The following is a 27,871-nucleotide window of genomic DNA, read 5'->3' as shown; positions in this document are numbered from 1 at the left end:
CCAGAGCAGCCCGAGTTCTGGGAAACAGATTTGGTGGGGGTTGGGGGGGGCCGCCAAGGTCTCCTGGCCGGCTCAGGGCATCAGGGGAATGGAAAGGGCTCCGAGAAACCTGGGTTCTTAATTCTTCATCCATCTGTTCAAACGACATATAAAGATTCTTTTCAGAGCTCTCCCTGAAGTGGCCCTCCAGCTTTGGGACACACACAGCTTTGTGTGCAGGGACATTCCCCACAGCCAAGCAAAAGCGACAGAAAGGCCCTTTCAGTTAACTGCAAAATAAGCAGGGCTCTGTCTAAAGACGGGGGCCCTTTGCCTCACAGGCCCCTTGGTAATTCGCAGGCTGGCCGGGCACCGCTGACTGTTCGCAGTCTCTTGGATTAGGGGTTTGCGAATGCCCTTTATCCCACAATTCACCTATATAATAAATAAACATGCATGCTTGCAAACAGATAATCTTCCGTCCAATATCCTTTATGCATTCAAATACACACACATTTACGAACAGTCATACTCTTGACTAGCGAGATAGGGAATCTATGACGCAGATCATACACTTGGTACCAGGTAATTGACAAGCTCTATAGAAGGTTTGCAGGGACCCACAAAGTCACCAGGGCAATATTACGGCCTCCTCTTTGTCTCTCCAAATCTGGGTCACGGTTAAGTCCAACGAATTTTGTCCGCCTATTGACGATGATGCCTGTAGCCCCTTTTCTGATGTATTTACCAAGCATTCTGGGGGGGGGGGGCTCCCATGTGCCCAGCATCATTCCAGGTTCCTGGGATGTAGCAATGAGCAGAACGACCAATAGCCCATAGCCCGGTGACGTTTGCACCCTAGTGAATAGACAGGCGTTCACGGCTGTGTCAGGTGCGGATGGGGCTGGAGAAGGGGAGTGGAGAAGGACTTGGGAGAAGGGACCCCTGAGGGCAGGTGTGAGGGTTGTAAGCCAGGGAATCACAGGGATGTGGGACATGGGCGGGGGGTGGGGGGTGGAGGCGGGAGAAGGGGCAACGGTCTTGCCCGCGCTGCTTATTTTGCACTCACTTGGCAGAAGCCCGCCCTGGTTGGACCCAGCTCTTCACCTACCTCATGCCCACGTCTGGGCAACTGAACCTGGGCTAGGGAAAACCACGCCACCGTGCTGGCTGGCCTCATTGGAATCCATGCCCCAGATCTCAGGGTGGGGGTTGGGAATGAGAGGGAAGCTTCCATGCTTCTCCAGGCCATTCACTCTCCTACTCCTCTAGATGGCCGGTTCCCAGCGGCAGCTCCCCTGGCCTCCCCTCTCAGCTAACTCTCCTTACTTCCTCTTTCACTGAGAAAACTAAGAGTAATCAGAAGAGCCACATACCGGTCCAAGATTCCAACATCTTAGGTACCTACCTACCTGATCCTTGCCCCCATCCTCTCTGTTACCATGGACAAAATATGCAATGGAGCCCAGCCCCCTCTGGTGTGCGGGCAAGTCCCTCCCAACATTCCCCCCTCTCTCTCCTCCAAGAGCAACTCTCCTCCCCCAACTCCCATTTACCTCAGTGGGCAATTCCCATCAGCAGAGAAACATGTACCATTTCCCATACTGGAAAAACAAAAACAAAAACACCTCTAAAGCAGCCTCTCTTGAGGGCATTCCCCCCTATTCCACGTTACCCAACAAAACTCCTGAGGCTTCTACAGTTTGCTCTTCTTCAAGTCTGTGCCCAGGGAGACCGTCCCTGACTGTGTATTCAAGATGGCGTCTCCTTCCCATGCTCTTCCTGGTTTCATCTTTGGCCGCCTCTCTCCTCACTTGCTCAGGTCCCCCACCAGGCATGTATCTGCTTTGTTTATTGTCCAGCCCATCCCACTGGGATGTTAAGTCCAGACAGGACAGGCACATCTGGCTATTCTTTTCACAGCTGTATCCTTAGCACCTGGAAAAGGGTCTGGGGTATCCTAGGCGCTCAGTAATATTGTTCAATGAGTGAATGAAAGCCAGGTGAGGGCATGGGTGGAGGACGGTGAGGAAGCCAGTGGGGCTGGAGTGGAGGAAGAAGTGGGGTTAGAGGGGGATTAGGAGGTAGGCACAGGTGGCAAGAGGCCCCATCACATGGGGTCAAGGTGGGGGTCTTGTTCTCAGGGTGACTCGGCATGCTGCTGGAGGGTTTGAAGCTGGGGAGGTACAGGAAATGATGGATGTTACTGAGATTCTGGGCAGGTCAAGTTGAAAATTCCACATTTCACAAGTATGTGCATGCGCGGGCACTTTTTTGGGGAGGAGGGAGCAGAAGGAGAGAGAACCTCAAGTAGGTTCCTTGTCCAGCACGGAGCCCGATGCCGGGCTCCACCTCCTGACCCTGCGATCATGACCTGAGCAGAAATCCAGAGCAGGACGCCTCACTGACTCAGCCACCCAGGCACCCTGAGGGCGTGTCATTTTTACATCCATGTGCTCATGAAAATAAGTTTCAAGACCAAAGGAAAACTGCGTGTTGGTCATGCCCTTGGATCTCCAGGCAGGACCATGGGGAATGATTACTGCCTTGGAATGGCTGTCCTGGTAAAACAGAATATGGAACATTTCTCAGCCAACAAAACAAAACATTATCTGTAAACGCGAAAACAAAATCATCCATGCTCTGCCTACGGATCGATGCAAATACCGAGCTCTTCGGTACTTTTGCTTTTTAAACAACTGATGCGCAAGGCATTAACCCATATTTTGAGATTCGAATCAACAGATGTTTCCAAACACACAGAACAGACAAAATTGGCCTGTAGGAAATAATCGTGGGTGGGATTCTAAATGTTGGGCACAGAAAGGGAAAACACGTCTGTCTTTTAAATATTAAACAGCAGTGGTAAAATATCCAGTGGGCTGCTGGCCAGGTCTGAGTACCTCTCCCCAATAGTATAGTATATTACGTGGCTTGAGGCGCATGGGGTGCCGTTTTTCCAAGCTGCTTTGTAAAGGTGTAAGGTATTCCATGGACCGAGAGGGGACAAGCCAGTCTGGTGGGGAAATATGAAGAAGGCGGGTTCAGGTGTCTGTATTATTGGGTGGAAAGAGTGCAGTAGCTTCTAGAACTGCAGTGGGGATGGGAGTAAAACTCATGGCTTCTGAGCCCTCCAGGCAAGGCAAAATGAGGGTTGGGACCAAGGCTGAGGGGCCCAGGTGCTGCCGCCAAGTTAGCATCAAATGAGAAAACTGGTTTACAAGAGGCCCTGGCAGGTGTCTGTGGCTCTAATACCGGGTATCCAGCTGTTAGAACCAAACACCCAGGAACCTGGCTCTGAGCTTGTTGGTCTTCGCACAGGAATGGGCATGTGCTCCTAGGACTTTGTCAGCTACACCCCAGTACTCGCAGGGTCAGGGAATGCGGGTCATAGCTTTCTACTCTGATAGACACCCTCACCGTTCTGTGCACCGAGAGGAAGCATGGAAATGGGGACTCTGGACCAGTGGTTCTCAAGGGTGGTACCTGAACCTTCATCGATATCACCTGGGAACTAGGTAGAGATGCAAATTCTTAGACCTCACCCTAGAACCACTGAATCAGAAACTGGTGGTAGGTCCCAGCAACCGGTGTTTAATAAGCTCCCTAAGGAATTCTGATGCACGTTCAAGTTTGGGAACCACAGGTTTAGACCAGTTCCAGGGGATGCTGATGCTGCTGGCTCCGGGACCATACTCTGAGAACCACTGTTCCAGAAAGTTCAGATGCCTGTCACTCACCTTGTGAGAACGCCCAGTTATTAATGGTAAGGATTATTGAATATTATATATTACTGAATTCATCATCATCATCATCATCTCTGAACAGGGGGATTGTGGGCAACTTTTTAAAAAGTTTATGTATTGGGACATCTGGGTGGCTCAGTCGGTTAAGTGTCTGCCTTTGGCTCAGGTCATGATCCCAGGGTCCTGGGATCGAGTCCTGCATCGGGCTCCTTGCCTCAGTACCATCAGGTACTACTATGTACTAGGCACTGGGCATACAGATCCCATCTAAGGAGGTGGAAAACCACCTGCCCACCAAACACATGGCATGTAAGCAGAAAAAGAATTATAAATAGTGATCAGGACTGATCAGAAAATAAAGAAGGTGCCTAAAAAGGCCTCTAGGAGGAGATGATTTCAGCAGACATGGGAATGATGAACTAGGGAAGTTCAAGGTCAGACTCTGGGCAGGCACTAGGAAGCTCTTGCAGCTGCAGCACGGGGGAGGAGGACGGTGTGTGGAACAAAAAGCTCCCAAATTAGGTTGGGGAAGGCCCTGGTAGAGAACTGATTTCAGTCTAAGCCCAGGAAAGCATTGAGGGTTTAAGCAGGGAACTGACTGGTCTGGTATTTGCCTTAGGATCACTCTGGCTGCCCTGTGCGAAAGGGCACCTCTCCAGAGTCACCTCTGAGTTGGTACAGGGAGTGCGGGACCATGAGGGGGCGCCCTGGAGTCAGGCCCAGCGGCCCCCCCTACCCCCTACCCCACGCCGCGCCGCGCCCCGCATCCCCCGGTCGCGCGAACCTGGGGAGGCGGGTCAGGAATCCCCATATGAATAAGGAGGCGCTTGTTTTTATTTTATTGTATTTTTTATTGTTTTTATTGCTTCACTGAGAGCCTTAAACGCCCGCACTCCGGGGAATAATGTGACTTTTTTCTTTTCCCCCTTTCAGAGGACCTGGGCTCCCACGATGGCATCTCGGACGCTACTTAGTCTGTGCCTTAATCTGCCCACCTGTTAGAACTTCGGGCCAGCCCCGGGTGACGTCCCGGGCCTCCGATCGCGCACCTCCGGCAAGCCGAGAGGATGGCTCGGTCCGGGCTGAGGCGGCCCCGGGCGGCACACGGGTTTGACTGCCCCACGCTGGGAAACTGAGGCACGGTGGGGCGAGGAGCACGGGCCCACGAGACTCCCGCAAACTCCGAGTGGCACGTCGCGTACCCCGCAGGCTGCCCCGGCCGCCTGCCAGCGGTCTCCGCGCGGAGGCCACCTCCCCACCCCACCCCCCACCCCGCCCAGCGCCGCCAGAGGCGGGGCCCGGCCCAAGCACTGGAGCGGGGCCCGGGTCGCCGGGGGCCGCGGTGACAGGGGAAGCCCCCGCGCGATGCCTGCTGGCCGGCGCTAACGCCGGCCCCGAGTCCCCCAGCCCGGCCGGGGTGCGGGCTGGGGCCACGCGGCCAGGCGCAGGCCCGCCCCGGGGCGCCCGCCCGCCGCCGCCGCCGCCGCCGCCGACCCCGCCCCTCGGCCGACTCCCCCGCCTCCGCCTCCTCGAGGCCCGGGACGTGCCCGGCCGGCCACCGAGCCGCGGGGACTGCGTCCGGCGCGCTCACTTCCGCGTCCCGCCGTCCTCCGGCCCGCGCGCGCCGGGCCGCCGCCTCCGCCATCGGACAATAGGCCGCCCTTCGCGCCTGCAGCGGACTTCCTGCCCGGCCCGGGCCGGCCCGTGCGCAGCTCTCCGCGTCCCTCTCCGCGCCCGGCCCGGAGCCGCGAGCACCCAGCGCCCGGGACGAGCCCGCGCGTCCCGCCGCCCGCGCGTCTGCTGCGGCGAGTGCCGCGGCCTCCTCCTTCTCCGCCCCGCGGACGGCACCCCGGCCCCGTCCAGCGGCTGCTCGAGTCGTCGGTTTCCAAGTTTCATTGCTTACGGAGCAGATTTTTTTTTTCCCCTATTTTTCCTTTTACGATTTGGAAAAAGAGAAGAGAACGCACAGCAGGCTGGGACGGGGAAGTGCCACCGGCTGCCCCCACGTGGACACCAATGAGGGGAAAGGGAGTTGGAAGCAAACTCAGTCCATCTGGCCTTGAGGCTTCAACTTCTGCCGGACTCTGAGGCCTGGGGTCATGACTCTCACGCCGGGCACGTGGAAGGCTTTACCTGTCCTGGGCTGGACTTGAGCCCCTGCCGGTCTTTAGCAACCAACCCCCCACCCCCTCCACCACACACACCGGACACCTGCGCTGGGCTTTGATACCCGTCTGCGACATGGATAAGTATGGGGACCTGGGCCTGGAGGCCAGTAAATTCATCGAGGACCTGAATATGTACGAGGCCTCCAAGGATGGACTCTTCCGAGTGGACAAGGGGGCAGGCAACAACCCTGAGTTTGAGGAAACGCGCCGGGTGTTTGCCACCAAAATGGCCAAGATCCACCTCCAGCAGCAGCAACAGCTCTTGCAGGAGGAGACCCTGCCCAGGGGGAGCAGGGGCCCAGTCAATGGTGGGGCCCCCACGGGCCCACAGGCCCGCCGGGACGCTGGTGTGAGCAGCAAGCTGACCGTGGATGGTGCTGCCAAGCCCCCTCTCGCTGCCTCCACGGTGGGTCCTGGGACAGCCCCCTCTGTCGCCCCCGGGCAGCCCTCATACCCACCCCAGGAGCAGAGGGCCAGGACATATGCCCGCAGCGCAAGTCACGGCAGCCAGGACTATGGCTCCAAGGAGAGCCTGGCAGGCTGGGAGATGTCTGGCTTCCGCCCACTGGGCTCCTGTGAGGACCCTTCCTGCCTCACCCACGGAGACTATTATGACAACCTCTCCTTGGCAAGCCCAAAGTGGGCTGATGAACCCCAAGTGTCCCCCGGCATTAGGCCGGGCGCAGGGAGTGGGTGGCCTGGCTCCCCAGGGACGGATGCACCACTGCCCAAACCCTCCAGGGACCATCCCCTGTACCAGCCTCAGCTGTCCCTGAGCTCCAGCAGGTCATTTGAGAGCAGCCAGGATGGCGCTGGTGGCCGCGGTGACGAGAAGCCGGCTGGGCTTTGGACTACCTCCTCCTCCTCGCGGGTGAGCCCTGGCCTTTCTTCCCCAGGCCCAGAGAATGGGGCCATGGTAGGGCCCCCTCCGCCCAGGACCTCCTCTTTCTTAGCCCCCTTGGCCCAGAGCTGCCCCAGCCAAGGAGCTCTTCCAAGAACAAACTCGGGGGTGGGCAGTGAGGTTTCAGGCCCGCTGCCCAAAGCCACGGTGGACCCTCAAGTCTGGTTCCAAGACGGACCCAAATCTTACCTTTCTAGTTCGGCCTCATCATCCTCACCAGCCAGCGTGGACAGTATGCCGTCGGGTGCGGCCCCTGGGCTGGGTCCCAAGCCAATCTGCACAGACCCTGGCGTTGGTCCCAAGCTCAGCCCCACCAGCCTTGTCCACCCAGCGATGTCCACCCCGCCCGAGTCATCTTGTAAAGAAGGTCCCCCTGGCTGGTCGTCAGATGGCAGCCTGGGGCCTGCGCTCCCGGAGAGCCCCAGCCCCCCCAGGGTGAGGCTGCCCTGCCAGACCCTCGTCCCAGGCCCCGAGCTCGGGCCCTCCGCTGCCGAGTTGAAATTAGAAGCCCTAACCCAACGTCTGGAGCGAGAAATGGACGCACACCCGAAGGCCGATTACTTTGGTGAGTGAGAGATGTGTGGCGTTGCCCACCATGGGTGACGAGGTCCCTGTGTTTAGGAAGGTGCTCCCTGCCCATCAGGGATGCTGCAGCTGCCCATCAGTGCCACGCCTTTTTTTTTTTTTTTAATGTGCGGTTTCCTCTTTTGGCTGCTGCTTCAGATTCAGAAACTTGAAAGTATCCTTGAGTTGAAAGCGGATCTTGCAGCTGGGAGTTACCCACGTGCGGGGGGGGGGGGCGCGGGGCAGGATGGCTCGTGATGGCTCTCCAAAAAGGGAAATGCTGTGCCTTCAGGTTTCAGGGGTTTCGGGTGTGCCCCAGAACCTCTCGCAGGGACGGGCTTGTGCAGGAAATTGAATGCGAGCAGCTTCTGGGGTCCAGGCACCCCGCTGGGTTCCATCCACTGGTGGGTCTGGCTGTTTGAGGACCCGTGTTTGGGCAGGAGTGTGTGTGTGTGTGTGTGTGTGTCCTGTGTGTAGGTCCTGTGTGCCATTGCAAGATTAACGTGGAAGGCTTTGCTCTCGAGCAATAGTGGTTCTCAAAGTGTAGTCTTGAGACCAGCAGCATCCTTTCACCCAGGAACTGGTTAGAAAGCGAATGATGTGTTGACTCTCCAGGAAATTTGAGACCTGTGGACCAGGTGTCTCCAAAGAACTCAGCCCCCAGCCTGGGTTCCAGCCCACAGCCAGGGGACACACACAGCCCCGGCACCTGATGGGTTGGGAGGGGCTTCCTTGCTGGTTTTACTCACAGTTTCGGGGGCTTGTTTTAGTCTTGTTCGAACCTCGAACTGTTGGCAACTGCTAGCTTCAGCTTTTTCTTTTGCCCTGCCCCGGTTTGGAAGCCGTGAGAAAGCGGCTCTCTTGTTCTGTGGAGTCACGATGTCGTGGTCTCATAGGAGAACGAACTAGAAAGCCTATTTTTAGCAGAGTCTGAGGGTCTTTGTCTCCCCCCCCCCCATTTTTGAACTCTGGAGAATTGGGGACACGATCTCCCCACTCTGAGGCCTGAGGCCCTTGGGAAGCTGAGTCCCAGGAGGGTGCCCGCTAGGCCCCCCCTGGAGGAGGGCAGGGCTGGGGAACCCCTTAACGGCTGTCAGTTCTCTGCAAATGGCTATGGCCTGAGGGGCTAGGAGGGACGGGGTCCTGGGCGAGCATGGCCACACGGCGGTCCGTATCCTCCCGAAGACTCATGGGACCAGCTCTCATGGCACAAAGGGCGCTCGGAGGTTGGGGTGACTTCGTTGGCTTGTGTTTCTGAGCATACGGCACCGTCTGGCTGCTGTCTGTCTCTTTCCCTTTGCAGATGTCCCCCCTTGGCAAATAATGCTTACTGGAAATATTGTGACTTTTAACTGCAAACTGGTACTTAATTTTTAATTCTGGGCTGATTAAACAACAAAACAGCCGTTTTCCTCTGTCCGGGAGGCAGGCTCACACAGGGGATCGGGGCGGAGGTGTTTGCTAACACCAGTCATTCAACATGTGTTTATTGAGCACCTGCCTTGGGCTCTGTGCCCTGTTCAAGGCCTTGGCACACACAGAGAACAGGACAGACAGGGCAGTGGAAGGAGACGGCAGGTGGACCAGATAAATAATCAAATCCTGGGGAGAGATACAGGTGGAGGAGGGGGTGGAGCCTCCGGGCTGGTGTTGGCAGAGATGTTTCGGGTTTTAAGGCAGGAGGTCAGGGATCGCCCCATCAGGAAGGTGGCATTGGAGGAAAAGCCTGGGGGAGGCAGCATCTGCCCTGGGGGAAGGCGTTCTGGGTGGGCAGACAGTAGGGGCAAAGGCCCTGGGGCCGGTCTGCACCTGGTCCCACGCTGGGCAATTACCTTCTACCATTTAATTTACTAGTTGCAGCGACCCTGGGAAGCAGGTTCTGTCATTCGACCTGTTTCATCAACTAGGACGATAAAGCCTGGGGAAGTCAGATCACTCAACCGAGGCCTCCCAGGTGGGGTGCTGGGCATAGATGTGGATTGGAATCCCCCAGTTCAGACACTGTACCCATGCTCTTAACCAGCATCGCCATGCTGCCTCCCATGCACAGATGCAGAAAGCTGTTTCGTGTCTGTATTTATTTATTTTTTTGTGGATTTGGTTTTTATTTTTAATTGAGATGAACATCCCACACCACGCAATTAGCCATTTTAAAGTAAACAGTTCAGTAGCATTTAGTACATTCAGTGTTTTACAAACACCAACTCTAATAGTCTCAAAACATTTTTGTCACCCCGAAAGGAAACCCCATACCCATAAAAAGCAGTCGCTCCCCATTCTTCCTCCTTCTGGAAGCCTCTGGAAGCCACCATATGTGCTCTGTCTCTGTGGATTTACCCATTCTGGGTAGATCATGTAAATGGAGTCATATTTAATTTTTGCCTACGCATGACCTTCATGTATAGAAAACTCCAAAGACCACACACACACACACACACACACACTCTCACAAAACCTGAGCAGTGAACAGTGAGTGTCCTTCCCGAAGCCTGGGCTCCTAGTCCAGTGCCCCAGGTGTGATGAATATACGTACGTGTGTGTGTGTATGTGTGTGCGTGTGAGTCTCCACACTCCATGCCATCCACCTGCCTGCTCTTTGCCTCTGCCATGAAACGGGGTGCCCTTTCTAGTTGCTGTCTGCAGAGTTGGTCCGGGGCCCGCGCTGCCCCGCACACAGGAGAGCACCTGCCTCGCACCTGCTTTGGTGGCCGAGTCTCTATTGGCACTTCCGTGGCCGGCTGTGTGGCCAAGGAGGAAGTCTCTCATCGGAGCCTCTGGTGGTCAATTCTTGGCCTCACCCTGCTGGGGGACCTCCTGTTTCTAGGTCACCTTCCTACCCATCTGTGGTGCGAAGCGTCCGGCCCTGCTGAGGGGCTCCGCACACGGAGGTCTTCCCTTCCGATGATCCAGTGTTCTTTGAGAGAACGTGTCTGCCCAACACCCTGCGTTTCTTGAATTAGGAGGAGATTTTACTTCCAAATAGAAGAGTATCTATGGCTACAGGGCTCTTGCCTGCGAGAGGCGGGGTGAGGTGACCATGACCATCAGGGCTGATACAGGTCCAGCCGGGAGCCAAGCAAAGGCGATGTTTGGGCTGGTTACGTGGGCCCCTTCCTGGGGCGAACGGAGGTGTCCCTGTCGGTGTTTCCACTGTGGGAAGAGCTCCTGGATCCCTGCTCTTGCCTTTGAGGACCCTTAGGTCTGAAGACACCTCAGTTTCCGGTAACTGACTTGCTTGTCTCCAAGGATGCTTCTGGCACTTTCCTTGGCCGTCTTTGTGGGGTTGGTACCTTGTGGTCCCAGGGGCTCCTTCTCCCCCTGCCTCCCTTTTCTTCGCTGTTCCTCCTCTGTGGCCTCTTTGTGTCTTTGTGCCCGTGAGGAAAGAGACCAGGACAGATTCTTGATGCTGCTTGGTGAGGGTTGCTGCTTTGCCCAGTGCCCTGTGCAGCTGCGGCTTTAACACCACTGTTTACACTGCAGAGGAAGGGAAGAGGTCGCCGTGCTTTTGTTGACTCTTTCTTGGCCTTTTCCTCCATCCACTGTCTTTCTCACAGGGGTTCCCGCCTCCTTTCCGAAGGAAAAAGGATACAAAGAAGCCACCTGTGATGGCCTGGGTTTCCCGGGAAGCAGATTCAGACATTGGAGCGTGTAGGGGGCTCCCAAGGGGGAGCCCTGGGGAGGAGGGGAAGGACACGGGCAGAGGAGGGCTCCAGCCGCAGTGCAGGCCTCATGGGCCTGGGCCCGCCCCACAGGGAGCACAGAGCTGCAGAAGCCCTTCAGAAGCGTCCTGAGTTCGGGGGAGCTATCCAGGCCTTCACGCTCCCCCCCCCTGGTTGGTCATTAAGTGTCGGCCGCCCTGGCCTCGACCTTGGCTGAGGTAGCCCCGTGCAGCTGGGGCAGAGCCCAAGGGAAGGACGGGCGAGGTCCCCCACCTCAAAGTGACCGCCACAGCCCCCTGTCCCCCTCCTGTCCTCAGGCAGATAAGACCCCTTTAGGAGTGACCTTTGGGCTCCGTGACCGATCCTGGCCACCGTCTGTCTAGGGCCCGTGGCACACTAGGCTTTGGGGATGTGGCCTGCGTTACCCTTCACAGTTAGATGCCAGTACTCTGTTCCCGGTGGAGAAACTGAGGCCCATGACTTGCTCAAGACCACACGGGTCTACATGAGTAGTGGTGTATCGCACCAAGAGGGCTCTGACGCCTCCCATAGGGGACCCGCTGGTCTGTTGCTCTGTTTGTCCCGCCGGTTTCACTCTGCACACAGCTGCCATGGGGGCGTCGTGGGCTTTGAGCCTGGAGGACCTGTGCCTTCCCTCTGGCCTGTGGGCCTGGGGATCGTCACTGCTAACGCCCCCCCGGGAGGGCACCAGGTCAAGTGGAGGCAGCTCTGCCAGACGTGGTCGGGCATCAGGGGTGGAGAGGCCAGAAGAGGTTGGCTGGGGGGGTCTCCCTCACCCTGCGAGTGGGTGGGCAGGCTCCTCCCCACCCTGCACAGAGAGAAGAGGCTGCCTCTGTCCAAAGTTTTCCTCTTTCCGGTGGGCCTTCCGGTTGCAGCCGCAGACCCGCCTGGTGCTTGGGAGCCAGTAAACAGGTGTGACTCCGCCCGGGAATGTCCCCGCCCCTGCCGGGGGCCAAGGAGCCCGTCACACTTGATGTCTTATGACTAGAAGCCACGAGGTTCGTTCACCGCCTTCCAGACCAGGACTGTGTAACTGTCCTAGCGGCTCCTTTCCAGCAGACAGTCTCGCAGACCTCGGGCGGCACGCGGATGGTCCTAATGCCCTTTGAAGCACGCCCTGTCTGACTTCATGAGCAGCAGATGCTTGAAATGTGGGGCTTACCTCTAGCCCCGGATGAAACATTGGGGGTGATTCCAGAGCGCTCTTCTGGCAATCCTGTAATAGGGTAGCCCTCCTCCCCAGAATTCTAGGACAAGAGGCCTGCATGTACCCTAGAGGTCCCTGTGACACCCCCCCCCACCCCCGCTAAATATCAGGCATTTCAGTAAAGCCAAACCAGGGGCTGAAGTAGAAGAGAAGGTACAAGAAACATCTGGTTCAGGACCAAGCGTGGTTCCCCTGGGCCCTTAGATTCCTTCCAAAGACTCCGGGCCACAGGGTGGACCTACCTGAAGCCTGGCTTTCATTGATGTTGAAGTGAATTTCTGAGCCTCTGGTAACTCTCGTAAATGCCACCCAAGACCCTGGTTCTGCCTATCCAGCCCCTCAGTCCTGGGACAGAGAGACACCCCCGGTCCTTTAGAAACCTCCTTCTCAAAATCAGGAAGGCATATCGTGTTTACTTTTCTAGGGAGGTACAGGATATGCCTACCGTAGGTGCCCGCAACGTGAACGTGCCCGTGTCACCAGATGGAGGCACAGAACGTGGCTGGCGGTGACCCCGCGCTTCCCTCGCTGTGGCCAGGGAGCCACGCTGAGCTCACGGCCCTCCATCACACCATCCTCCCTGCTGGGCCCCCAGCTCCTGGAACTCCTCCCCCACCCCCCCACCCACCTCCCCAGGCTCCTTGTCTTTGCCCTTCCCCAGCCAGCGTCCTTCTGGCCCACCTAGAATGTGCCTGCCCCTGCGACCCCACACCCGGAAAAGGGGGTTCTCCAGCTGGAACCCGACGTCAGGTTCCCACGGCATCGGCCAGGTCCCATCACGCTGTCTCTCTGCCGTCCTGCCTCCTCGGGACAGTATGTTTCTGCTCTATTCCTCTGTGACCAGGAAAGAATGCCTTGTTTTTTCTATTAATAATCCACGCCATGAAGCTGATCTTCTGACAGGACAGTTTCTTGCCAGAGGGTTAAAAACGAACATATTTCTTTATATCTTTTTTTTTTTTAAGATGTATTTATCTGTATTTTAGAGAGAGAGAGAACAAGAGAGCAAGAATGGGAACATGAGTGGGAGGAACAGAGGGAGAGGGAGAGAGAATCCCAAGCAGAGCACGGAGCTCGATCCCACGACCCTGAGCTCATGACCTGAGCCGAAACCAAGAGCTGGATGCTTAACTGACTGAGCCGCCCCAGTGCCCCTTCTTTATGTCTTTTGACTTATGACTGCCACCTGGGACACGAGGAAACCAGGTGTTCTGGGCCTGATCCCACCAGGAGGCCCAGGCATGGCGGTGGGCAAGCTGTTCTTCCTCTGAGGGCTTATCCTGGCCCTAAGCGCTGTGTCTGGGGCTCTGGGTCCCATCGGAGGCCTGGCTGTTAGCTGATTGAGTAATCCAGGGATGGGGGAGCATCCATGTCAGTAGCGGTGAGAGCCCGGAAAGGCGGCGGGGGCTGGACAGCCTGGCCTTCCCTCCCTCTCCCGGACGTCTACGGAGGCGAAGCCCAAGTTTGTATTTTAGTTACACTTATGTTGTCTGTTGCAAACGGTCATCATTTGACTTTAGGTATCTGGAAAATACATACCGTTAAACCAAGACCCATGAATCACTGACGTGCTACCATCCTGAGGACAATCAGTGTGGTGGTTTTCTGCAGGAAGTTTCCAGAGCAGAGCCAGAGCCCGCCGTGAATCAGGATGCGTCATATGCGTGTTCCTGGCTCTCTGGCCAGACGTAGAAGCATCGACTCAGCTGGAGGTCACCCACGGGGCTCTGCAGAGTGTGTCTAAGGAAAGCAGGATGAGGAAAGGAGAGATCTCTAGGAAAGCATCACACGCAGGGTGTTACGTCTGTCACCCACCCTGGAGGCCTTTTGGAGGCTCTCGTTCTAATGAAACGTGGGGTCAAGTTGGGGGGACAGCGGGTAGCACTGGCCGCGGGGCTTGCTGGCCTTGTTTTCCCTGGTGCGCCCCCAGGCTTCCTCCGTGGACTCCCGTGATGGCCTTGGTGGTGCTGGGTCTGTGGATGCTGGACAGTGACCTCAGGGCCTGGCCCCATTAGGGGCCCACACAGCAGGTGCTCGGAGGATGTCTGTTGGAGGAATGGAGGGGCTTCTGTTGGGACGTGAAGGGAGACGGGGACGGGATTTGTAGCTGTGGTTATGGCTCTGAAACAGTTGTGCTAAAGTGTGTCGCTGCGCACTGGCCACTTTTCTAATCATCGCACGCCATTGGCTTATTCAGTCCTTCCGATAAGCCCATTATGCTAGGCCCATTTCGTAGGCGGGCCAGCTGAGGTACACAGAAGTTAAGTAACCTGCTGGACACATTAATCAAGGAGCCTGGCTGAGTCTGAGGTCTTGACAACACCGTGGCGCTGCCTGTCCGCTCCTGGGAACGCAGTGGCTTTCCGATAAGAGAACTTTCGGGGGGAAATGCAGCCCTGAGTCGATCAGGGCTGAGGTCTTCCCCTTCTGTAGTGGAGGGAGGCAGGGCACGGAGGGGCACCTGGGCTGGCTGGAGGAGCTGTGCCCGCACCAGCCCCTCCCTGCCGGCCGGAGATGGAACCACGAGGCTCAGAAGGACACCGAGGCCATGCAGTGACCTTGACTGCCCACGATCCCTGGGACCCGCTGACTTGTGTTTCTCTGTGAGGTGTCGGTTAGGACCAGCTGGTCTTGCTTTCAGGGAGCTTATGACACCCCCGAGTATTGTGGGCAAGGGTAGGGGTGTGCCCGGATGCCTCGGTCTGAGGATCAGTGTCAACCCTGGGACGGGGCAGGGATGCTTGGCACCAAACATGGGACGAAACGACACTTAGAGTCCATCCGGCAAAGCGAACAGAAACCTTACCCGACAACAAAACAGGCCTCCAGAATTCCCAGGGCGCGTCAACGGCAGGATAGTACTTGCCAGCAAATATTTATATCGGCTCCAGGTTTTGTTTTTCATTTGTCCCCTCCCAGGGAAACCAGCTGGACACGGAACATCAGGGTCACGTTGGAAGGCTGGAGACTTTCTGCTGGAGTGTCTCAAAGGGAATACTTCGGGGTCGGCGGCCAGGCTATTTTTAAGCTTTGAGAGCCACGAGTTGAGACTTGGCCAAGTTCCTTCCTCCTCTTTCTCGGTCTGTGACTCAACTCTGCGTGTCCCAGGAGAGCGAGGACTGGTTACTCCCGGTTACTGGAAGTCTGTTGGGAGCCTGTCAGGGACCTCGGTCCTCTCTCCCCCACACATGCATTTGCGGTCTATAGAAAGTTCTGGAAGCCTGCTCCGAGGCCGTCTGTCGCTGGAGAGGAGGGGCCTTGAGTTCAGTGTGTACCTGCCCTTCGGCTGACCCTGGTAATTTGAGGACGAGTGGACAGGGCAGTCCTCTTACAATGCGGGCCCTGAGTCTGGGGTGAGCACGCGTCACAGCAGGCTCTGGGCGCGACAGCACGCGGTGGTCATTCTGGCGTGCGGAGAGAGTCGCGCGCTTGCCTCTTGCTGACCGGAGGCCCTCTGGTAGTAGTAGCAGCTTGGCTTTTGTTCCAAGCCTCAGCCTCCCTCCCAGCAGGGTGGAGCCCAGCTGTGGCCCATCTGCCAACGGGATGGCCCCAGCTCGCCCCGGGGCTTAGGGGTGGAGCTTTTGCATGGCTGAAATGTCACCTGTCCTGTTCCTCTCGCCCGTACTACAGTGACTTGCCTTGCTTCCCGATGAGGCAGGGAGGTACTGAATTTAGGAAGATGGACTAGGGGGCAGCCTAGCTGATGGCTGGCCGTGCTGCACCCCTGGGGCGTTTACCGACAGAAGTCCCTTCACTGTTAACATGCTGGGGACAGGACAGAGGGAGGCCGGCCTGCCTGTGCCAGCTTGGGCATCCTGCTTTGGTTCTTTTGCCCTTGGATTCCTCACCTCGTGGACACTGGACGTCCTGAGCTCCATATAATTCTCTTCTCTTCCCTGGGCTGCGAGCCTCCGGAGGAACCTCTGAGAGCACTGTTCGCAGCTGGGGTGACTCTGAAATACCTCCCTGCGCCTAATAATGCTTGTCGTCCTCCGTCTCAATCACGAAGCCAAAATGACATTTTGGGGAGGGAAAACCCCTTGAGCTATATAAAAAGACCCACTTAAATAAGGAAAATGAAGAAATAAAACCTGGGTGGTTTCTGGCTTGCTTAGATACACGGAGCTCTGGAGTCCTGAAGTGGGGGTTGTGGGTGTGACCCCTCAAGGGGTCACCTGCCCCTCACCCCAGCTCTACCCCAGACCCTTCACTCACCTCTGTCCATCACCACATCCAGTTCCAAGCACAGAGAACATACTCCTTCGGTTGCAGTCATTATGGAACAGCTACTGTACACAGGAGACAGGATTAGGATCGGCGGAGCTTCCTTCCTCTGCTGGGATGTGGGCTCCCTCAGAGTGGGGTGTCTGTTCTGTTCACCACTGTGTCCCAAGGCCCCAGGCAGTGCCCGGCCCACAGTGCTCGTCGAATGAGCGAGTGAACCCTGTGGCCAACAGAAGGATGGTGACAGTCCCCAAGTCCCTCCCAAGGGCTGGGGCTTTGCTTGTGGAGGTTACCACTGGGGTGGGCACGCACTCCAGTGCCGGTCCACACCTCCCACGCAGGTGCTGGAGTGTTCTAGGCCGGCAGGAGCACCAGGGTAACCTCATAACCTCACCCTGGCCAGGAGGGACTCCGATGAATTCTCCCACCGGGCTGGAAGTTGCTTCGGGTAGCCTTCCGGGGGCTGGAGGGGCTGGAAGAGGTTGGATGCTGGGGTTTGTCTGGGCAGAAGCTTTGCAGAGCTCCAGGGACCAAAGTCCTGGGGAAGTTGGGACTGAAGCAGGGAGGCCTGCTGGCAGACGTGTTCCTAGCTGAGAAGATGTTCATATTATACTAAAGTAGAATTTGAGGAACTGCGTGTAGGCTTTGGATCTGCCCTGGGCAGACGCCTCGACAGTCTCGTGCCTCAGTTTCCCCATCAGGAAAATGTGGACATGGCCATTGTGAAGACTAAATTAGTTAGCAGAGATCTGTGCCCGTGAGTTGGGGAGCCGCTAGCCGCAGGCATTAGCCAAGCACTTGGACTCGTGGCTGGTCCGAATGAGATGTGCTCCAAGTGTGAGATACGGTCTGGGTATCTGAAGATGTGGTGTGGGGAAAGAAATGTAAAATAGCTCGTTAATATTTTTATGTCGATTCTGTGTTTAAACAAGAATACTTGGGACGTGCTGGGCTAAGTAAATTGTATCTTTAAAATCAGTTTCACCCATTTTTAAAGAAGGATTTTATTTATCTATTTGACAGAGAGCGAGCACACAAGGAGGGAGAGAGGCAGGCAGAGGGAGGAACAGACTCCGCGCTGAGCGGAGGGCTCGAGGCAGGACTCGATCCCAGAACCCTGGCATCATGACCTGAGCTGAAGGCAGACGCTTAACTGACTGAGCTACCCGGGCACCCCACTTTCACCCATTTTTGCTCTTTAAGTGTGGCTACTTGAAAACAGAAACTTGCAGGCAGCCTGCACTTCTTCTGTCCATCCCCGCTGTGCTTCCTAAAGCATTTGGAGTATGGCCTGTGCGGACTGCTGGCTGGGCAGGCACTTAATATCATTGTTTGCCTCCAAATATGAAAGCATCTTTGCGTTGTCCCATCTGAAGGCCACGCCCAGTGGGGCTGTTCTGATCCACAAATGCTTAAACAAGAAGATTGTAATATGCTCCGTTGCCAGCCCCTGAAACGAGCCCACTGAGGCCATACGCCCATTGCAGGAGGGGCCAAGACGGCTCTCACAGCCCCTGAAGTGGGTCTTTTCTGATGGAAGAAGATGGTACTTTGGGGTCTGAGCTGGTGGTGCTGGTAGCTGAGCCAGTTTTCCAAGACCTCTGAGTCTAGCGAGGACAAGCGGGGACCGCTCGTCCCCTTGCCATCTTTATAGAAGGGAAAGACAGTGTTTCTGGCAAGAGAGGTGGGAGAGGCCCTCTGGGATTGGGCTCTGCTGGGCCCCGGCCAGCATGGGCCCACACCCTGCCCCTCTGGCAGGGCTCTGGAGGCCTTGCCTTGGCCTGGGGAGAGTGGCCAAGTCGGGTGGCCTTCCAGGCAGCCTCCAAAGGGCTGATTGTCTGCGGCCTCTTCTAGCATGGCTGACGCCTTCCTCTCTGGTGGTGGGGCTGAGACAGAGGCCCTTTGGTGGCTGGCCTCGGAGGTCAGGCCATTTTCAGAGCCAATCGTCCCTCCTCTGCCCGTGGCCCCTGGCCACCACCCCGCAGAGTCACCCATGCCTGAGGTGTGGGTGTGGGGAGCAGCAGCCCTGCCCGAGTTTACAGCCAGAGAGCAAAGGAAGCGGGGGGTGGGGGGGGCAGCAGGAAGAAAGGAACCGATGCAGAGTAAACCAGCAGGGCCTCAGCCCAGCTGTGCACTCTGTGGGGTTTCCACCTCTGCACTGGCTACTCAGGGGCGGGCCTAGGGCTCTTCTGCTGCATGGCCTTTTCTGACCCCGCCGTAGAAGTGGCTGGGTGTCACTTCTACTGTTCTCCCTTGGCCAAGCCCTCCCCTATTCACGCGCATTCCCCCCACCTCTGGTTGGAAGGTGTGTCAAGGAATTTGCAGCTGTGTTTTTAAAAAATTGCACTTACATTCCCTGAAATGTGCTGTGGGACGGGGTTTACAAAAGGGCTCGCACCCATGTCACGGGTGCTCCTGTCTAGATCTAGAAGAGTTCCAACCCTCGGAAGCTCCCTCGTGTCCACCCCTCCCCACCACTATTCTGATGTTTTCATCATTTATTAGTTTTACCTGTCCTAAAACACAATATGTGTGTATTTATACGATATTCACATATAGCCGATCCTCATTATTCACGGATTCCGCGTTTGCGAATTTGCCTGTTTGCTAAAATTTATTTGGAACCCCGAAATTCACTCGTGGCGCTCTGGCGATTATCTGAGGACTCGCGCAGAAGTGTGGCCCCACACACAATCCCAGCTGAGGGTGAGCGGGGCCATGCTCTGCCTGCCTGGTTTGGCCCTCATCCTGTAAACATGCGTCTTCCTTGCCATCTCTTTAGTGCCGTGTTTTTTGCATTCTTGGGCTCTTTGTCGGTGAATTTTATGTTCGGAATGTTTCCCGAGTGCAGTGCTGCCCGATATTCCCAAGTTCAAGGAGGCTGTGATGTGCCTCATGGGGACATGCTTATCTAACCTGTGCTAGATAAGCTTCCTTCAGGCGCGAGTCCTGGTGTTGTGGGCCCTGAGTTCAACCTTAATGAAATCAACAATGCATATTACATTGGGTGTCTTTCAGCAGAAGCACAGATAAAACAAGGTTATGTACTGATCAGTTGATGAAAAGGTTGTGCCCAGAGGCTGGCAGGAACCTAACCCTATATTTCCTCTGGGAGCAAGGTTCACTATTCGCTAATCCGGTATTTGCAGTGACTTTGTGGAGCTTTGTACATAGTGAATATCGAGACTTGACTGTAGATCTCTTTTGTCTGGAATAGTTCACTCAGAGATTGTGACGTTCATCTCTCTTGTTGTGTGTGTTCCATGTCTGTCCTTTTTGTACTGCGAAGGAGTATTCCATTCTGCAAGTGCGCAGTTGGTTTTTCCATTTCCCTGCGGAGGAATGTTTGGGTTCTTTGGCTCGGGGGCTGAATAATAAGTCTGCTGGGATCGTTTGTGTGGAGATCTGCTCTACCCACTTCTCCCGGGTAGATGCCCAGGAGTGGAATTGCTGGCCGTACAACAGGAGGATATTTAGCATTTCAGCAGCTGCCAACAAGCTTTCCAGAGGCGCCCTGCCCTGTAACAACCCCCTCCCTCTGCCGCAAGCTGTGTGTGAGAGCCCTCTGTGGTTCTTGACTGGCTGTGTCACAGGTTTCTTTTGAGCTCTGCCCCATGGGTGACTTTCTAAACCAGCTCCTCTCTGACCTTCTGACCTGGCATCACTTGACTGACACCCTACCAGCTTATTCTGTTGAAATACAGTGATTTTCATCCCTTTTTTTGTGATTTTCATCCCCCCCCTTTTTTTTCTAAAGCAATGGCTAATAAACTTTTTTTTAAAAAAAATTATTTATTTGACACACAGAGATCACAAGTAGGCAGAGAAGCAGGCAGAGGGAAAGAAGGGGGAGGAAGCAGGCTCCCTGCCGAGCAGAGAGCCCAATGCGGGGCTCGATCCCAGGACCCTGAGATCATGACCCGAGCCGAAGGCAGAGACTCAACCCACTGAGCCACCCCGGCGCCCCTCATCCCTTTTCTTTAATGCTCACAAGGCTTTGATCCCCCACCCCCCGTTTTCACGAACACAGAACACTTCTGTGGTTATTGCCATTTCTAAAAACTTAAGCACAACTAACTGTGGGAAAGTCAGAAACTCTGAACAAACAGAAATAATGATAGAAGGGGCCCGTCATTCTGACTAGGAGTGGTCACTGTTAAGATAGGCTTTCGTTCTTGCACACACAGATACTTCATTTTTTAAAAGATTTTTATTTACTTATTTATGTGTAGGAGAGAGAACAGCCTGGGAGAGGGGCAGAGGGAGAGGGAGAAGCAGGCTTCCCACTGAACAGGGAGCCCAATGAGGGGCTCAATCCTGGGACCCCGGCATCATCGATCATTGATCGAAGGCAGACACTTTACCGACTGAGATACCCAGGCGCCCCAGATAGTTTATTTTTAAGCATCTGAGTGAACGAGTATGAACTTTGTTGGAGAATCGAGTCTTTGGCGGGAGTTGTCCTGGTGGAGGGCCCCTTGGGATGCCCGAACACCACGCTCAGAAGCCAGCCAGTGAAACTTTTTTTCCTTCAGCTGCTTGTTGGAAATGCTACTTCTGTTCAGTTTCTGGTACCCACTGGGAGGCTTTATGTCACCCCACCGGCGTGATTTTTTTTGAAGGCCAGCCAGAGTTTAATTTTATGTAGTCCTTAGAGAATCGGTGTGGAGAGCTGGGGGCCACAGGAAGCTCTTCTCCGGACCCTCCGGACAAAGCCCTCTTGATTCCTCCGGGGAGCCCGCCGCAGGAGGGAGCTCCCTGCCCAGGGGCGGCCAGAGTGTAGGTCGCCTCTGGTGGTGAGCCGGTCTTCCGTCTGTCCAGCCAGCAAGCAGGCTTCCTTAGGACCCAGTCGGTCGCCGGACCAGTCCCATGGAAACAAAACCAGGACCTGTCCCTGTTTAGCTTTGCCTCTGCATGTGGGTGTCTACCTTGTTTTCTGTTTTGCATACTTTAGTGTTCTAATAATATTTGTGTGAACATTTTTGTTTTTTGTGCCAGCTCTGTTGAGAGGTAATTCACACACCATAGCCCATCCTTTGAAAGTATACAATTTGGTGGTGTAGCCGCCAAATGTATACTGTACATGTATATATGTTTATCCTGTATATGTGTATAAAAATGTTTATTTTTTATTTGTAAAGATTTTATTTATTTACTTTGAGAGAGAGCGAGCAAGAAAGATCAGAGGCAGGGGGGAAGCTGACTCCTTGCAGAGCAGAGAGACTATTGTAGGGCTCGACCTTAGAACACTGAGATCGTGACTTGAGCTGAAGGCAGACACTTATCAGGCTGAGTCACCCAGGTGCCCCCCGGCCCAGTATGTGATTTTAGAATATCTTTCTCACCCTCCAAAAGCGAGACCTCCCCCATTGGCAGACGCTCCCTGCTTCTTCTCCCCCAATCCTAGGCAGGCGGCAATCTACTCACCGCCTCTGTGCGCACCCATTTGGGGCCGCATCTTTGATTTTTTTGCTTAGAAAAAATCCTATTAAATTACTGGGTCATGGGGTGCCTGGGTGGCTCAGTGGGTTAAGCCTCAGCCTTCAGCTCAGGTTATGATCTCAGGGTCCTGGGATCAAGCCCCGAATCAGGCTCTCTGCTCAGCAGGGAGCCTGCTTCCTCCTCTCTCTCTCTCTCTGCCTGCCTCTCTGCTTACTTGTGATCTTTGTCTATCAAATAAATAAATAAATTCTTAAAAAAAAAATTACTGGGTTAGATGCTGTGAAAGTTTTTTAGGGCTTTTGCCACGTGGTGCCACACCACTGTCCCGAAGCCTTGTCCACATTTAGGTTTGCACCAGCTCCACGAGCTGCACCTCCGTGACACTGTCATTGTTCCTCGTCTTTGCCCGAGGGCCAGTGACGTGTGGTATCCCATGTTGCACGTGGCTCCTGGCAAGGGGAAAGACTGTTTCCTGGGCTGATCAGATCTGGGAAGGGTGCCAGTGGTGGGGGGTGGAGATGGGCAGTGGGGGAAGGACGGAGGAGGGGGAGCCTAGAGGCGCAGGGCGGGGTGCTGCCGAGCCGGGCGGGGGTGCAGGACCTGCTCAGGGGCCCCTTGAACTCTGTGTTCCTGTGGGGAGTGGAGGGTAGGGAAGGATTGAGGCCCAAGAACGGGAGTGCCTTGGGGCCGCCTGGAACCCATGGGCAGCCTGGCAAGGCAAGCTCTAGCCTGCAGGGATTAGGAAATTGAGGCGGAAACTTCTTTCCCCACCGCGATGAAGTGAAGCCATCATTGGTTTCGAGCAGCTTTCAGAGTGAAGAAAGCAGGCTGGCGTAATGACCCCGTAGCCCAGAATGGCCTTAAATACTTCCTTTGTGGCTTGGGGAGAGGTTCTCCCCTTGACACTGGAGCTTCAGGTGCATGGGAGAGAGGGCAGAGGCTGGGAAGGCCCTGGGTGCCAGGTAGGAGGATGCTGGTTGTGTTATCTACACCCACGGCTCTTGACCTTGGCTGCCCCTTAGTTCCATCTGAGATGCACTGGCCGCGTCCCCAGACTGGAACCAGAGTCTCTGGAGGTGGTGGTGGAGAATGGCCATCGGCATGGTGGGGGGTCAGGGGGCCCAGCACCCACAGCCTCCGGGGGTGGGGGTTGTGAACTTCCGTGGAGCCAGAAGGAAGACTCTTGCTGGGGTCATTGGTCCAGCTCTGCCCCGAACGCTTGGCCCCTTTTGCAGAACCTGTTGACTCCCAGAGCCACCCGGGTCCACAGGCTGCAACCTTCGGCCAAGGAAAAGCCTTCTTCATCCTGTGGCCAGAATAACTCGTTCACCTGTGCCCCACGGAGACTGCCCCCTCCCAGCCAACTCCCAAGCTTGACTGCCTGCTCTGACCCCTGCCTTGATCCCTTTGCGGCACAGTAGGAGGGTCCTGGGTGTGCGATCCCATGTGGTGTGTGGCGTCGGGGCGGAGTAGAGTAGAGAGGATGCCCTGGGGTGGCCACTGTGGGGTGGGGCGGCCACCCTCCTCATGGAGAGAAGAGCAGGCACCGGGATGGGGCAAGGCCCAGACCAGAGCTGGGGTTAGGGGGTTGGAGGCCGGGGAAGGTTGCAGGGCCCCGTGGGCTAGTCTGATGGAGCCTTCTTATTTCAGACCTTATCAGAGGTACCCCCTGGGTCGTCACCCAGGTTGGCTGTGTGTTTGGCCAAAGGAGGGCTGCAGGGTTGGCTGCCCAGTCATCCGCGGGAAGGAGGCAGGAGTCCTGTCGTCTCCAAGCTTCACACTGAGGCTGCTTTCTGGCCTCCCTGTTCGTCAATCCAGCCTTTGCAAGGGAGTGGGGAAGGGGCTGTGGCCTTAACCCAAAGTTGCTTTTTGGCTCTGGGTGCCTGGGAGATCGTTTAATCCCAATTTGGGATAACTGATTTCACGTGGAACATGGCCCCGGCGAGGTGTGTCTGCATTTGATCAGTAATACTGTGTTACTGGTTCTCCAATAGTTTTCCTGGAGCTTGGGAGGGTGCGGGGGTGGGGAGTGCCAGGGGCCACAGTGACAGCCAGTTCAGTCCCACTGAGGCCAGAGAGCTTTACCTTTCCTCTGTTCTATGGATTGAGGTTTCACTGATTGATTGATTGATTGATTTGAGAAAAGTTTCTTTCTCTCTAAAGCACTTTGCGAACCACAGCTGTGCACAGAGAGGTGACCTGAGCTGTCCGTCTCAGGGCCCTTAGCAAGCTGTGGTGAGAACAGTAATCGTCAAATGTCCAGTTCCTGGCTTTTTGTCCGCTTCCGGTGAATTGAAAAGCTCCTTTATTAAGGCCCGTTCTCCCTGCTCTGGCTTCTTCAGGACATGACCATCCGTGTTAGTTGTGTTCCGCCCGGTACCCAGTCTTTCTTCTTAGCACCTAGAAGACCATAGAAAGCTCTGGACCAGTGCCAGAGGCCGTGCCCCTCCCTCTTCCCCCAGCCTCCTGGATGACAGGGAGCAACCTTGAAGGAGCCCGTCAAGGGTTAAGGTAGGGGCTCTGTCTTCCAGGAGGTTCTGCCTGGAAGCGGCCCCAGGAGGCGTGAGCCACAGGGGTCCTCCACGGTCTCCCGGAGGCTCTCCCAGCAGGAAACCTGGCCCCTCCTGCAAACCCTGGGGAGTGTCCCCCCATGAGTCTGGCCTGCTGCCTGCGGTGCATGACGGGACGTGTGTCTGTCTTTCCCTGTCCTTCCTCTCCAGCGCCACACACACCTCCTCGTTCAGGACTGTACTTCCTGTCGCCTCCCATGTCCCAGGGGCCCCGTCGGGAGTTTCCTTGTGTCCAGCCCAGCTGGCTCCTTGCAGCCACATTGATCATCCTAGCTGTGCACCCGCCTCTGGCTTTCTCACCTTTTCCCCAACCTGCACCACCCTCCCCTCCCTGGACTCTGCCTTTCGGATGCATCCAGTCCTTGTCCGGGACCTCCCCTGTGTTCCTTCGGTCTGTGGGGCTGCCGGAGCCAGAAGCTACCGGGTCTCCGCCCTCCCCGAGCTCCTCGTTCTGTTAGATAAGAGGAGACGTGAACCCCGAGCCCCACCTGGGCCACAAGCCACGAAAGACAGGTGGACGAGGCACTCAAACAGTCCTTGGTGGCTCTCGGCGTCCCACCGTACATCATTTAAAACAGGAAAGTGTCCCTAGTCCTTGCCCTTTCCTGTGGGAATATTATGATTTTTAAAAGAATCCCAGATGGCCACTTTGGAAGGCATTTGGACAGTTTTTTTTTTTTTTTCTTTTCAAAATGCAACGTACTCTTCCCATACATCCCAGCAATGTCGGGCTGTGGTGTTTATCCAGATGAACTGAAAACACGTCTACACCGATGTATTTATAGCAGCTTTCTTCGCAATTGCCCAAGCTTGGAGCAAGCCAGATGTCCTTCAGGAGGGGAACGGATACATAAACCGTGATCTGTCCAGACAGTGGCATCTTACCCAGCGCCGCTAAAGAGGAATGAGCCAGCTGTGACAAGACGTGGGGGAACCTTAAATGCATATTACCGAGCAAGGCATGTCAATCCGAAAAGGCCACGTACAGTACGATACCACTTCCATGACGTTCTGGAAAAGGCAAAACGATGGAGACACTAAGAAGATCAGCAGTTGCCAGGGGTTGGGGGAGGGAGGGAGGGATGAGCGGGGGGAGCACAGGGATTTTGAGGGCAGTGAAACTTCCCGTGTGCTGTTGTGATGATGGAGATGGGTCATACACATTTGTGCAAACCCACTGGGTGTTCAGCAGCTCATGTAAGTTACGGACTCTGGGTGATGGTGTGTGAATGTGGGTTCATCATTTGGAACACATGTAGCCCTCTGGTGGGGGATGCTGATAGCGGGGGGAGGCAGTGCACATGGAGGGGGCAGGAATATACAGGAAATCTCTCCTTTCTGCTCAGTTTTGTTTTTTTTATTTGACAGAGAGAGAGATCATAAGTAGGCAGAGAGACAGGCAGAGAGAGAAGGGGAAGCAGGCTTGCCGCTGAGCAGAGAGCCTGATGCGGGGCTCCATCCCAGGGCCCTGAGATCATGACCTGAGCCGAAGGCAGAGGCTTTAACCCACTGAGCCACCCATGCGCCCCCCCCTTCTGCTCAGTTTTAATGTGATCTTCAAACGGTTCTGACAAATCATTTCTGTTAATGGAAGTGCCAGAAGGAAGCCAACCAAAATGATAAATGTCATGGTAGAAAGAAGTCCCCACCAAGTCCAAAGATCTTTCAAACACCCGCCCCCACCGGCCCCTACCTCCCCCACACCCCCCCCCCAAGTTCCCCAAGCTCCTGCAGTCATCCTGGGAAGCAGAGGCCCCAGGCACAGGTACATTTTCTGCTGAGGTCTCATCGTGCCCAGGACCCCAGGCCACGTCTCTGGTCGGGAGGGGTGGGTTTGGCCTCTGCCTCAGAGTTTCAGCCAAGAAATGACTGTGCTTGTCCCCGTTCCCCACCACCCAGCGAGCTTTATTTGTGGATTTGCTGGTGCCCCAACATGTGAAAACATGAAACTTTGAGCCCTTGGACCTTTTCTGCCTCTTTACTCTCTTAATCCCTCTTATAATTGCAGTCTGGGGGGACGTCCAGTGGGTTAAGCGTCTGCCTTCGGCTCAGGTCATGATCCCAGGGTCCTGGGATCAAGCCCCGCATCAGGCTCCCTGCTCAGCGGGGAGCCTGCCTGCTTCTCCCTCTCCTGCTACTGCTCCTCCTACTTGTGCTCTCTTGTTCTGTCTAATAAATAAATAAAATCTTTTGAAAAAATAAATAAATGCAGTGTGTGGACTAGAGAGGACCCAGTGTCTACTTATCCCGACTTTGGGCATTTTAAAAAAATCATTGAACACCTGTTTCTTTGCCTGTAAAGTGATGATAATGATGTTCTGTGGGTCTGTTATTAAGAAACACGTCTAAATTGTGCCCCACCGTTCTAAAGATAGAGTCACATGGCTGGATAACCTCCTTCCTGAGACGACCCAAAAAAAAAAAAAAAAAACAAAACAAAACCACCAACAAACCAAAACCAGACCAAGTGTGTAGACCAAAGGTTCTCAGGACACTGGACATCAGTCAACACAGAATGGTGATTTTTGAGAGACAGGAAGCAAGTGAGGCAGGCCCCGTGGTTGGCTGCAATGTGCTGCCTTGAGACAGAGTCCAGGCTGTGACACAGGGAAGTTGAGGCAGAGCCCGCTGGACTCCCACTGGACTGTCCGAGGAGATAAAGCAGCTGGAGTGAGTAGGACTCTAGCAAAATCTTTACAAAGCATGCCTCTGAGAAAGCACTTGTATCTCTGTTACAAAAGTAATCCTCAGGGTGCCTGGGTGGCTCCATCAGCTGGGTGTCTGACTCCTGATTTCAGCTCAGGTTGTGATCTCAGGGTCATGGGATCGAGCCCCGCGTCTGTCTCTGTGCTCAACATGGAGTCTGCTCGAGATTCTCTCTCTTCCTCTCCCTCTGTCCCTCCCCCCTTTAAAATAAATACATCTTTTAAAAGAATAAAAGTAATTCACATAGCTTAACCAAAAGGAAAAAAAAAAAAACGGGCAAAAGATCTGAACAGCCCCTTCCCTTCCCTAGAGACGATAGAGACAGTAAATCAACACAGGAGAAGTTGCTCAGGCAATAACATCGTTCGTCACTGGAAAAAGAAAATGAAAATCCCAAGGAGATGTCACTGTGGCCCTCGTAGAATGGAGAAAATTAAACAGACTGTCATTCCAAGCACTGGGAAGGATGCGGAGAAATTAGAAGTCTGGTAAACTGCCGATAGTGCTGTACGATGTTGAATTTCTCCGGGAATCAGTTGGGCATCTTCTTAGAAAGTTAAACGTATACTTACTGTAAGACCCAGCCGTTCAGCCCCTAGGTCTTGCACCGAGAAGAAAGGAAACACATTTCTATACACACCTTTGTGCGTGAGTAGCTGCATTTACTTGTCACGGTCCCACCCT

The 27,871-nt window shown here is 55.2% G+C and overlaps 1 protein-coding gene across 1 annotated transcript in view; it reads left to right on the top strand.

Annotated features, from left to right (window-relative positions):
• Window positions 1–5,338: 5,338 nt before the first annotated feature.
• Window positions 5,339–27,871, top strand: part of LIMD1 (LIM domain containing 1) — a 64,947-nt gene continuing 42,414 nt past the window's right edge. The window contains exon 1 of the mRNA XM_044253741.1: window positions 5,339–7,359. Within this exon, the coding sequence (XP_044109676.1) occupies window positions 5,967–7,359 (1,393 nt within the window). The 5' untranslated portion in view covers window positions 5,339–5,966. The remainder of the gene's footprint in view (window positions 7,360–27,871) is intronic.

The sequence above is a fragment of the Neovison vison genome, chromosome 6, assembly GCF_020171115.1.
Source record: "Neovison vison isolate M4711 chromosome 6, ASM_NN_V1, whole genome shotgun sequence".
Taxonomy (NCBI): domain Eukaryota; kingdom Metazoa; phylum Chordata; class Mammalia; order Carnivora; family Mustelidae; genus Neogale; species Neogale vison.
This window is presented reverse-complemented; position numbering and strand designations above follow the sequence as displayed.